This window comes from Oculina patagonica, chromosome 6 (assembly GCF_052425735.1).
Source record: "Oculina patagonica isolate OP01 chromosome 6, crgOcupat, whole genome shotgun sequence".
Lineage (NCBI taxonomy): Eukaryota > Metazoa > Cnidaria > Anthozoa > Scleractinia > Oculinidae > Oculina > Oculina patagonica.
Window position 1 is genome coordinate 9,702,673 of NC_135763.1, and position 12,744 is coordinate 9,715,416.

Below are 12,744 nucleotides of genomic sequence, written 5' to 3' on the forward strand. Positions count from 1 at the left end.
AAACCGAGATTCGAAAACAACTGATCAGACACACGGATCTCTGTCAAGCCAAGTCACAGTACGGAATTTCCCGGGTCAAACCGCAGACGTCTCGCGACCTGGGGCAAAATTAAGCGTAGGCAAGAGCGTGGGATTAATAAGATTAACCACCCTATAAAGAAGTCTGAGAAAATGGATTAATTCTAAAATTAGACGTGAAGGTTGAAATAGAGCAGCAAGAATTTTGAATAGGTTTACTATCAAGAAAATAAGTATAGCAAGGGAGTGGTTTTTAATTAGGGGCGGGGGGGGGGGGGGGGCTGGTGAATGGGAGAAGTCAACAACAAAAACTCTTTACGCCTCCCCTACAAGCTCAAGTAAACCTTTTAAGCCCACCTGTCATTGGGGAAATCCCCCCCCCCCCCCCCAACAGTTGACCATACTTTTTTAGCCTCCTCCTGACCACTCCCAAACTGCTGTTTACGGCTAAGGGTAATTGGCTTTTTTCACGATCCCTTGTTTTTACCCCCAAATTTTTTTGCTTAAGCATTGTTTTCAGTTTCTCTTGGGACGATTGCCGTCATTGTAAATCCCAAGAGAAATTGAAAACAATGCTTATGCAAAAATTTTGAGGGGTAAACAAGATGTATTATGGGAACGGTGAAAGCAGCGAATTGTTACTTAGTCGTGGTACCGTAATAGGCTAGTTTCGGATTACGCTCCACTGATCACAAACAAAGGATTTAAGTCGAAGTTCAGGGGAATAATTTGAATTTTCTTTTGTTTTATTCCCCTCAACCTCGACTTCACTCCTTTGTTTAGGACCAGTAGAGCGTAATTCGAAACTACTGAGCCTATTCGAAATCATAATCAACACCAAACGAGTTTCAAGTAAGATTTTTTTAATGCCTCGTCATTACCTCCACTAATACAACATTTCTCGGTCTTCCTAACATAAAACCGAAAGCCTCAAATAAAAAGTACGTCTAACAAAAGAAAGTCTAGTCTACCATGCTACTTGCCACGGAATTAACTCTGCAAATAAATCTTTAATTTTGTCTATTATATTATAATTTCTTTTGTCTAGCTGTTTTTCAGTCCGAATGCGTATCCCGTGTTTTGGAACAGTGACTTTTTACGCGGAAGAGTGAGTGATATACACTATAATAAAATAACGCTTTAACCTGTTTATAAATTACAAAAATAAACTTGAAATACTGTGTGGAAAAACAGACAAATACTGACTATCATATTTCACTCTTCCTCAAAAAAAAAAGTCAAAATACGTCATGTTTCTAGGCAACCACGCTGCCATAAACAGCGGGCTCACATTAGTCTTAGGGGATTCCAGCCTTTTTTGATTGGACGAGAACTAATAAGACGTCATGCGTCAATTCAAAAAGTTCAAAAACTGGGCTCGCAAGTGATCAGCTCGTGCGGTCTGAGACCGAGGCAAATTGGTGCGCGTGTCGTCGACCGCAAATTACTTTCTTTTTGTTGTGGGGTATAACAAAACACCTAATTTTACTCTCCTGCCTTTACGTCAAACTGTGGCTATAAATAAGCCCACCTCTAAATAATATATAGATATGGTTAAAATTACATTTACTTACAAGCATACACACAGAAAAAAAAATAAGGATCGGGTTTTGGTACAGAAGAGTAACCATTACAAGACGAGCCACCTTCTCACCCAAAGGGTGATTTACTGAAGGTTCTCGCCCGTGTGAAAATTAATTCAAAGTCCACACTGAATGTGATACAGTGCTGGTTGACAAAATAGCTGATAACTCTTATGTAATAAACAACAGTTTGAGCGGTTACTTCAGTTTTTTCCGCGCTGGTTGAACTTCACTGTTTGTTCAAAGGAAGACCAATCTGACCAATCAAAATGGAGACTTAAAACACTCAGCCAATCACATGCGACACCAAATCCATTTGTCAACTACCTCAAGTCACGTTTTCCCGCGCTTTTAATCTTGGGTCTACGCTGATTGGTGTACGCAATATTTGGCTTTATGATTATATAGTAAACGGTTTGATTATTCTTAACATTGTTCTAAGGAGGCATCTGAAAATCACTTTTACATCTGCCCATATAAATACATGATGACTACATATTTGATAGACAACCACTTTTTCAAGACCACTTTGATTTCTAGTCACCTAATTTAGCGGTGCCAAAAAAATTCCAGCTTCACCAACCAACAAGACTCGTTAAAAATATGAAAGGATAGGAAACAATGTCTGTTTATTACTAATAAACAGATTCAAAATTCAAAGCAAATTAACACTTTCCAAAGCCATAATACATGAATTATGACAACCATCACTTTTTTAGACATTCACAAGTATCACTCGAAACCGAGAACTGGCACTGTTTTTCGGTACCGATGTACTGTGTCTGATGTAATTATCCAATCAAAATCTAGAACGAGCACTAACGTTGTCACGTCATCATGACGCTATAGCGACACGTGATCCTTCTGGGTCTCAGTTCCCCCCCCCCCCCCAAAAAAAAAAAAAAAAACGTGAAAACGGTAGGAATAAAAATGCTGAGAAGCTGGCTATTGTCAAACACGGGATTGGAAACCTAAAAGATGACTACTTCCTCTACGGAAGGGTTAAAATCACGAAGCATGTCAATGCGCTTAGACTAACTGAGGCCTGATCGAGTTAATATCACTTTTTCTTTATTGTTGAAATAAAAATACTCACAAATTACACCTATTTTCGCTAGGCCAAAATACTTAATTTAAAATGTTGGGAAATAACGAGAGAGATAAACTTTCTCAATTACCCAACCAATTCTAAAAAGTCACTGACTTATAGACTTAAGTAAACATCAAACTTTATAATAAATATAACCAGGGTGAACAACAGGGTTAGCCCGAGTGTTCAAAGCCCTGCACTACTTCTTTATGACTCTATCTCTATTTCTTTAAACATAATTATGTAACTTTCACGTCATATACTTCATGATCGCTCTTAGAGCATACAGAAGTTCAGCTTGGAGGCGAGACTCTAGTAGCAGAAGGTTGATATGAACCTACGGAGGAAACACAAACAAATACTCTTTAGAGTGGTTTGCTTATGACTGGTCATAATAATAATAATAAAATAATAATAATAATAATAATAATAATAAAAAATAAAATAAAACTTTATTCAACACTCATAAAAATGACCTATGTACAATACTTCGTTAAAAAGAATTTTAAAAAAAAAAAATAATAATCATCATCATCATCATCATAACATATATAGCTTTGACATCACGCATACATTGCCAGGCTGCTAAATTACTCCAAGATGCGACAACTGGTTCTTAAATTTTGGACTACTTCAGTCTAGGATTTCATAGGAGTTTAAATGCTCTTTGGAAGCTGAAATGTTGGTGAATAATACATCTTTGTATTACCTTTAAGTTGGCGGGAAGAAAAAAAGTGCCATTTTAGAATGAACTTTTCCTTTAACAACCCTTCAAGTTAAGACCATTTTAGTTGCCATGGCGACTAAAATTTTGGAGCTGGCAACAAAATTAGAACCGAATTTGACAGCCTGGCGTCTAAAATTGAGAAAAAGGATTGAAAGCATGAACTTAATAAATTATTTAGCGACTAAATTTTTTTACTTGAGACCAAACTTGAGTAGTTGGTGGCCAAATGGCCACTAAAGAAAAAAATAAACTTGGAGGGTTGTTTAATTTAGTACTTGCTAAAATTTGTCTCAGTAAATTTAATACTTGTAAAATTTAAGTACCCCCCTCCAGCTTCAAAGGAAAACAAAGTAAAACAGAAATTTTTACGTCTGAGATTTGGGAGGGGTTTCATTCAACGGTCTTACCACATCTTTACAGTATATTACATGAACATGACGCACCTTTTCTGAGTGGGTCAGGTCTGGCATAAATCCCAAGTAATCGTCTATTGACAGTTTTTCAGGGAAGCAGGCAACCTAAGAGATATGTGAAAGTTATTACCAATCAATACATACCACTTCTTCAAAGATTTAACATTATGAGGCAAAAAGATATTTTGCATGTTGCATGTAGTTTTCTGAGCTTGCAGGGCCAGGGATAAGGAAAATGTAACCAAGAAAAATGTCTATGTTGAACAATCAAATAAGAGATTCATTATTCAGCTGCTTTATGGTCCTTGAGTTTTACAACATCTTCTCTCAATATATAAGTGTACTGACATTTTGACAATAAAATTTATTCTAGATATCTTGCATTTACAAGGGTTGGCCCAAGGTAAGGTAAGGTAAAACTATATTTACACACGTTGCCCGATTATTATCAATGTTATCACCTTACCACTTTAATATACTTTTTGAACGATCTTTCCATCAGCTTGTTTACCTAATATACAAGACCAAAATTAATCATTTATTTTTAAAGTATCGCTTTTATAAACTATTTAGACAACAAAAACATGGGTTTAAACTGTATATCCCAGGCCTACAATTCATGAAAAAGAGCAATAACTACATAAATATCTGAATGAACCACCTCAGGACATACAGTAGTAACATACCTCAGTGTATAGATAGTCATCGTGATATATACCGTATACCAGATGAATGTAGTTCCATGTAGCTGTGCGGAAAGTTGAAGTGTCCACATTTTCTACCTTACCCAGCCTGAGAAACATAAAAAATGTTTCCAGATTAAATTTGATTTGAAAGATAAACAATTCAGGAGACAAGAAGAAAGTGATGATCGTAAACTTTGAAACTTGCTGATAAAACTGAACACTAAACCTGTCTGATACAGCGATGATTTTTTGGTCAACTGGGTGGGCACATGTTCTTTTAAACATTCATTTTACCCAGAGATATTACAATTATCTTTATCTTTACAGTTATTTTTACCTTTTTTTACACATCAGTGCATGAAATGCATGGCAAGCTCGTATTTATAAAATAAAGTCAGGTGACTGACTGTTAATTCTTGCTCTGCTTATGTAAAATTTTATAAGTGAACTAGTAACAGGAACTTAGAAACAGTGAAATAAAATAATAAATACTCAAGTCAAATAGTGTACAGAAACAATAATATTATTGTAAAAGAAAGTTGTGTTTACATTTTGACACTTATCAACTAGCAAGTCCTAATATGGTACATGTACTAGAGTTGTTTATAAATTCAGATTGCCCAAAGAGAAGGTCAAAGAGAAAATAAAGAACTATAAATAAGAGAAACAAGTTATCCTCACGTGTGATATGTAAGATTAAATGTGCAGCTAAATTTGTCGTCCAGCATCTGACCCATATCAGGATATAGTCTGTTAATAAGTGAGAAGCCATGTTCTTCCCAGGAATAATCCTGGACTTTGAAGGTTGATATGTCCATTTCTGGATCTCTGCTGGCAAAGTTGCTGTAACCAAATGACGCGTCTGTCAGGTATCGTGCTATCCCTGGCTGTGGAGTGTCACAGGCAATGGATACTTTTTCCTTACCTGTAGAAACTGAACAAAGAACACAAAACATGTCAACTCCCATCTGCCCATTTACAGTGTAACTTCTGTTTTAGTCGTAGAACATGCAACTATCTGATTTATTGAATTGGAAGGAAGAGGTAAACATGACAAAATCTTGTACACCAAATCATTTTTTGCAAGAAAATATATTCAATGGTTTTTTTTTTTTTTTTTTTTTTTTTTTTTTTTTTTTTTTTTTTTAATATTATAATAATGCCTCAGTTTGCTGGGTTTTTGACCGTATCTTAAAGAACCAGATGTTGTTAAACCAACATAAGTAGTGTGTTCTATCTGGGGCTTTCCCTTTAGACTTGGAAGAGCAGCAATGATAACAGTATGATTGCTTCAATTTCGCTGAAATGAAAAGCAAGACCCAGCAAACATTCCATTTCATTTACAAATAAGGTGATGTAGCTACTTTGTTTGGAAAATTAAATGGCTTAAAAGTACCAGACATAACACAACCCTGCTCAGTGTGTAAAACAGTTCCATTATCTTTTTACTACTTCCACAATTTGATTGCCGTCTTTCTCTTACCCTCTCCACTCTCTACTTTTTCAAACTGTTGAAAGAGTTCTTCCTGGGTGGTTTCCATAAGGGCATCATGTTCTGCCTCGACCTCTTTCATTTTCTCCATAAGCTCAGTCATGCAGGATCGATTCTCCACACCATTTAGACAAGGGTTATCTCCTTCAAAGCTAGCCTGCGTGGACTCGGAGAGTGACGGAGGTTTATAAGTGTGACCTCCATCGCGGTCTATTTCGGGTGTAATACCGCAGCCATATACAAAACTGCACAGACTGTGCGTGTGAACCAGGATAACAATGGCCTGGACAAGTTCTGACAATGACCAATTATCTTGTCCTTTGAGAAGTTTCTGTGTTAAAAAAAGGCAGAGCATATTAAACACTTGGAATACATATACCGGTAGGTATTGTATTCAATTACATGTACATGTGTGGAGGGAACAGGGGGGGAGGAGCCCAAGAGAAAAGGGGCGAAAGGCGGGAGAACAGAGGGCAGGAAGCAAGAACAGGGAGAAAACAAGTAAAATTTTGCAACATTTTGTTATATTTTGTAATAGATATGGGACAAAGAGGAGGGAACCACTACGGAATGGGGAAGAGAAAGGTACAGGAGGTGGGAGGTTGAGACCCCCCTGTCCCTTCCACACATATAGCTGCTGCATGACATGGCAGATGATATGGAAGTAGTGGGGAAGTACATGCAATGGCCAAGTTTCTTCATTGTGTTGTTCCAGAAAATATCCTACCTCCACCATCGAAGGTTTTTTTGGATTGAGCCCCTGCACTCCACCCCTCCAGAAATCCTAGTTTAGCTTCATTTTTTTTCCTTGAAAACATTCTGGCTTCTGAAAATCCCCTCCCCACCCCCTTGGAATATTCAATGACCTTACAGTATGTGGGTAGGATGTGGATAGTTTCTAAAACCACTTATTGGAAATTTTATGGACTAAGCCAAGGGGATGTCCATAAGCCTTTTGTATCACATTATAAATGGAACTTAGATTGGGACACTTTCTTACCAGACTTGTAGCAATAACGTTGTACACAAGAAAAATATAAAGAACAAGCCAAAACATATTAACCGTACTTTTTACACTCTGCACTGAGCTGGTCGCTTACCTCAATATGACTTGGGCTGAGGAGCCACGGCTGATGTGCCAAAATTTTGTTGATTTCACAAAGTGCCTTTAATTTAGGTGGAATATAATCAAGACCTTGAAGCCAGGTTTTGTTTCCTTGCTGTTTGAGAAACTCAATCTCATACAACTGGACCTGAAAACATATAAATGAAAGTTCTTATTTCCATTTAAGGCAGTTTTAAGGCTACGGTAATATTAAGAAGCATTATTATCAATACACGCGGCAAAATTGAAAACCGCCCTATTGCATTAACCACCGTCCTAGCAGGCCGTTAATGCATTAACGGCCCTGCAGCTGATTGGTTCTCGGTTCATCAGCCAATTAATTTTAACCAATCAGGGTCGCTGACGCCGGAAAACCATTCAGGTGCGTACGCGTACAGCAAGCTTTGAAGTTAACGCAGCCTCGAACAGTTCTCGCGAAGGAATGTGTTCGGAAAGAAAACTCAAAGTTATTTGTTGTAATGGGACAAAATGCAGCCAAAAAATCGGCACAATGCACAAGGCGAAAGACAAAGAGAGCAACTTCTTGTTATCTTGCGAGAAACGAGACATCGTTCACTTGAATTGTATTTCCGGTCGAACTAATATAGCTAAAGCAGTTGCAGGAATTTTACGCCGAAGCTCAATCTAAATTAAATGTAAGTTTGTAAAGTATTATTATCCATGAATCAACCCATTGCTTAATTATTATTTTCGGAGACATTGCAGCTAGCTCTTTTATACTTCAACTACATAAACAATAAGACATAGGCCTCAGTTATATCGTGTAAAATTTTCATTTTGCGACGAAGTACTTGTGTTATTGAATCGAAAATGTGAACCTCATTAAATGCATGTGTTACCTAACTGGATGTTATTTGGCCTTGTATATTGATAATAATGATAATAAAATGACTTTTTCGGGAATATTGTTTATTTACTCCCTTGTAGTGTCATTTGTGGCCCTTGCGCTTCACGCTCGGGCCACAAATGACACTACTCAGGCGCAAATAAACAATATTCCCTCAAAAAGTCTTTTTATTCCCTTATTTTGGAAACAGAGATCATTTTTTAGGTGTACTGTAAGTGTACTCAATAAATTGCCAATTTATAAAATGTAAGTTAAGGAAGTTTCCAACCTTTTCAGCTTAAAATAAAATATATATTTTACAAAATTATTAGAGCATTTGTTTGAGACATACCAAATAACAGCAGCGATGCCTACTTGCACCCTAGAAAAGATAACAAAAAAGATGTTACTTAACAAGTAATCCACATGTATTGCCTAGGGTTAACAATGTACAGTTTCCAGGAAATATCCATACCAACCCTTAGGTAAGGGGAAGCTTCAAGCCAAGTGGCACATACTGCGGGAAATTATCCCAGTTTCGAAGGCATTAAGCAGCTAGGAATATTTCTATTCCCCATCATTCCGGCCGGATGGGATGCTAGCCCATCACAGGGTACCCCCCAGCATTATGTCGCCGGTACCCATTTATACACCTGGGAAGAGATAGGCACTATAAGAGTAAAGTGTCTTGCCCAAGAACACAACACAGTTACCCCGGCCAGGGCTCAAACCTGGAACGTCTGCTCTGGAGTCTTGCACGTTAACCAATTAGGTCACTGTGCATCCCAAAAGGAAAGTCATTAGAAATTACAAGCGGAAGGAACCAGGAGCGAGAGAGAGAGAGAGAGAGAGAGGGGGGGAGGGGGGGGGGGAAAAAGCTTAAGTTTTTCAAGGAAGGTGAGAAGCTTAGCTGCAATTTTCAGAGGGATGCCCAGGGGGGTTACGAATCAAAAAACCTTCCCTGTGAGGAGTATGGATATTTCCTAAAACAACACAGGGACAATACTTATAAGAACCCCAATATTATTTTAAAATTAAGTAAAAAACTTGATATGTTCCATTGGGAATCCACAAATCTGTGTGGTTCTTTCATCCCTGTCTTTCGGCTGAAAGAATATGATCCTGATGCCCATCGCCTATGAAAGGGAAACCTACTTTTGACTTTAAATAAGAATACTTTTATTGTTGGTTTTAAGACTGTTACCCTTGATAGTGTCTGCTAGAACAATTAGACAACTCGCCCTCATTTTATTTTTACATGTACATATAAAAGCCCTGTCTGGTCCAGTCAATACTTTTTACTGTAAGTACAACCACTATTACCAGTAGATTGGGTTGGTTTTTTTTTACCCCTTTCAAAAACCTTTTTCTCACCATAATAGCAATGTAACATCTCCAGTCAAACGGTAAAGACCCTTCTCCTTTAAACATGACATATTCAGTCCTTAAAAAGCTCTCCAGGTACTGAGGGTGAAACGCGACAAGGGAAGTGACATTTGTGACACGTCCACTCAACAGGAAAGACTCCACAAGTAATCCAAGCACCTGTTCATCATCAGTGTCCATTGGTGGAACCTACAAAATGCAAAAGAGTGTATTTACTTAGCCTGACATTTCAGGCCGGGTCAGAATAAATGACAGGTATGGTAGCTTAATGCTTAGTGCGTGGGGTGTTCAAAGGAGTCTACCATATTGCAGTGCGAGCATTGAGTGCACATACTTGGTTAAGTTGTTGTTGTTAGGTAGAAAGGAATTAAGGACATGTGAGCATTTTCTACATTTCCAAAGCAACTAAAATATTCATGACTGTGTAATGCAGTTTTTCTTTTTTTAAAAATAATTAATAAATTTTTAGATAAAATACAGGGAATCCCAATTTCTCGAACCCTCAATTTCTGGAATCTCACAGTTAACTCAAGCTCAAAGTCATTTCCCTTGGATTTGCTTCACTTAGCTGAGTACTACAATTTTACCTCCGATTTCTCTTACCAATTTTTATTTCCCTTAGAGGTTCAAAGAATGGGAACTGGTTAAAACATCCCCAACATAATGTCCCCTTAAAAGCGTCATAGAAAATTATCAATTCACATAACAAAATAACTTCCCTCAAGGAAAAATATCTACTCCTCACACCGGCCCTACCAAAGGTTTTAGAATACAAGAAACATATTCCACATAGAATCCCAGGGGCATTATGCCGGGGGCGTTTTGTTTTGGGGGCATAATGACTGGCTGTACTGTACTGTCATAGAGCAATACTATTTCTACAACAATCTAAACAATTGAAAATAATAAAATAATAAAAAAATAAAAAAGCATATGTAAAGCAGCCAGCAGAAAAGCATTATATTCAAAATATCTTAAAGGAACAGTATGTGACTGTAGATCTCCTACACGACATCTGCTCTGTTAGTGTATACAACATTATGAAGGTTTTTGACATAACTTTAATTTGCTGAAAATCCATCAATCAAATATGTCCAACAAACAAAATGACAAGACTTAATTAGCCACAATTTTCTCGCTGCTAAGGGTTTTACATCAATTCGCTAGCCTAAACACACTAAAGTAAAAGGGAACAGAAATGCATCGAAGATCCAAAGATAAACAAGGAGCAAATACACGGTCCGCACAAATACAACAATTTTATGCAAACGGCGATATTAAATGAGTATGATAATTTTAATTACTGATGACATTAAAAATAAAGTTATCAACCAAACCATGTGAGATTTCAAATAAATATGTACAGATCGATATTAAAGTTTAGCTTTCTGAAGATTGTAATAAGTAAAGTTCGCCAGAAAAGAATTACATGCATGCTTGACTGAGCTGATATTTGCAAGCTTGTTACGAAAGCACATACCGTATTTTGTTACAATGAATGGAACTGTATTAAATTAATCCGTTTTCAGTGTGTGGTAATATTTTGGTGGAATGTAAGACCTAATAGTTACTCCTGAAAGTAAAATAACCTCGCGAACGATGGCCTCAACAAAACAGTCAGATCAAGAAAAGCACAATGAGATACTTACACTAAACCTTGTAGGCTAAATTAAAACAAATTAAAGCAGAATCCACTCCAAATTCTTTTCAAGCGTTAAAGTGGTTCATACATAACCCACTATCAAATTCTAGTTACAAAAAGCAGCAAGCTTTATAAATACTAGTGTTCCGGTGGTTGTTTCAGCAATGGTACAAAAGCTTTATGCAGTCGATGAAACTCAATTTTAGCCTCTTGAATCTGATGCAATACCAGTAAAGTTTCCTTTGGAAACCGACTACTACAAAGCTTATACGTACATAAAGGAGTGAATAAATACCTCTTTTGATGGAATAAATATCGTAGGACCCTTGTATACTCTTCGAGGAACTTTAATTCCTTTTTCCTGCAACAAAAGTGAAGTCTACAGTAAGCGGCCATTTCCTCGTTTGTAATAAACACAAAATGCTTGATTCTCCAGTCATATTCCATACCTTCACGGCAAGAAGCAACTCCGAACATCTTTCCCTGATATCCGAGAAGGGGCTTCTAAATGATAGTCGTAAAATACAAGGTAGAATGTCCGAAAGAAAGTTTTCAACACCATTTTCAACATTTTCCCGACGTCTGTTTGTCCACGCTTTCACTGCTTTTCCTAACGTTTCAAGGAATTCATGCCTTGAATTCACATCCCTTGTTTGCAAGCCACACAAATCTCTGAGTGAATCTATCTCACTGGATATGTCTTCTTCATCGTTCATGGTTCTAGGATAACCCTCGGCCCGAATAGCCAAGAAAATCCTCAGGAAACTGCGAACATTTCTTCAACAGTACAACCAGAAGCTGTATTTCTGACGGCCATGATGTGACACTTGTGCCGTGTGAAACCCATCGAGAACAGCCAATGAAAACGCTTGCCGGCTCTGACGTCAATGACACACCTCCCCAAACACCATATATGGTTTGAAAGGTAGGTTATTTTCGCTTGTACGTCAAGTTATTTCGACTGATCAGTAAATAACTGTGCGAACTATCACGACCGAACGACTAAAATAAGAGATATATCTTTTCAAGGATTATATATATTTTTAATTTTTAATGCACTCGAGAAAGGGAAAGTTTAAATTTTTGGTTCACATTTGAAAAAATCACCAACTGTTTTTTTCTTTTTCTTTTTTTTTTATAAATAATGAATCACACAATAGAACTGTCTATTCATATTTAAAAAGCAAATAGGAAATCAATCATGTTCGTTTTAATCTTTAGATTTTTGACAGAAAGATGTTATTGTAAAAAAAATTAAAGGTCAACCTAGGCTAACTGAATTTTTTAATTTTTTCAGTCTACTGGTTAGCATATCTGTATTTTGCATGAGCTAAAATACTGGAACTTCTGATATATCCTTTAAGCATTACAAACTGAAACGACTTAAAAATACATATAGAACGATCAGTCTTCCAAGATTGTGAGAAAAATTAAATAAATGATTAATAAGTTTCTCGGTGTAGGAAACTGCAAGAAATACGGATGCATAAATCTTTTGTAGCTATTTCCATGTAACTTTCAGATCTTCTGTTTAGAAACCTTTTATTTTTTTCGAAATTCAGATAACACCTGATCACTGAGAAAACAAGGAACTCGTAAAATTCTGTGATGTAACCTCAACTGAAATCACTTGTTTAGCTTTATTTTCTATAGCTAAATGTCCCTTATGATATTTGTATTCTAGTCGTTTTGAGAATACACACACTGAGAAATTTTCGGCAACAAAAAATGGAAAAACGGAACGATTAACCAAAC

At 36.9% G+C, this 12,744-nt stretch overlaps 1 protein-coding gene across 1 annotated transcript; it reads right to left on the reverse strand.

Moving 5' to 3' along the window:
* Positions 1 to 864: 864 nt before the first annotated feature.
* On the reverse strand, positions 865 to 11,841 carry LOC144659007 (sestrin-1-like). The gene is made up of 11 exons (XM_078519537.1): positions 11,439 to 11,841; positions 11,285 to 11,350; positions 9,336 to 9,536; positions 8,314 to 8,343; positions 7,110 to 7,262; positions 6,001 to 6,340; positions 5,199 to 5,451; positions 4,518 to 4,623; positions 4,298 to 4,342; positions 3,862 to 3,936; positions 865 to 3,028 (listed from the first exon to the last, which is right to left on the reverse strand). The coding sequence occupies exons 1-11, from the start codon at positions 11,703 to 11,705 to the stop codon at positions 2,942 to 2,944; spliced, it is 1,623 nt and encodes a 540-aa protein (XP_078375663.1). The 5' UTR covers positions 11,706 to 11,841; the 3' UTR covers positions 865 to 2,941.
* Positions 11,842 to 12,744: the final 903 nt, after the last annotated feature.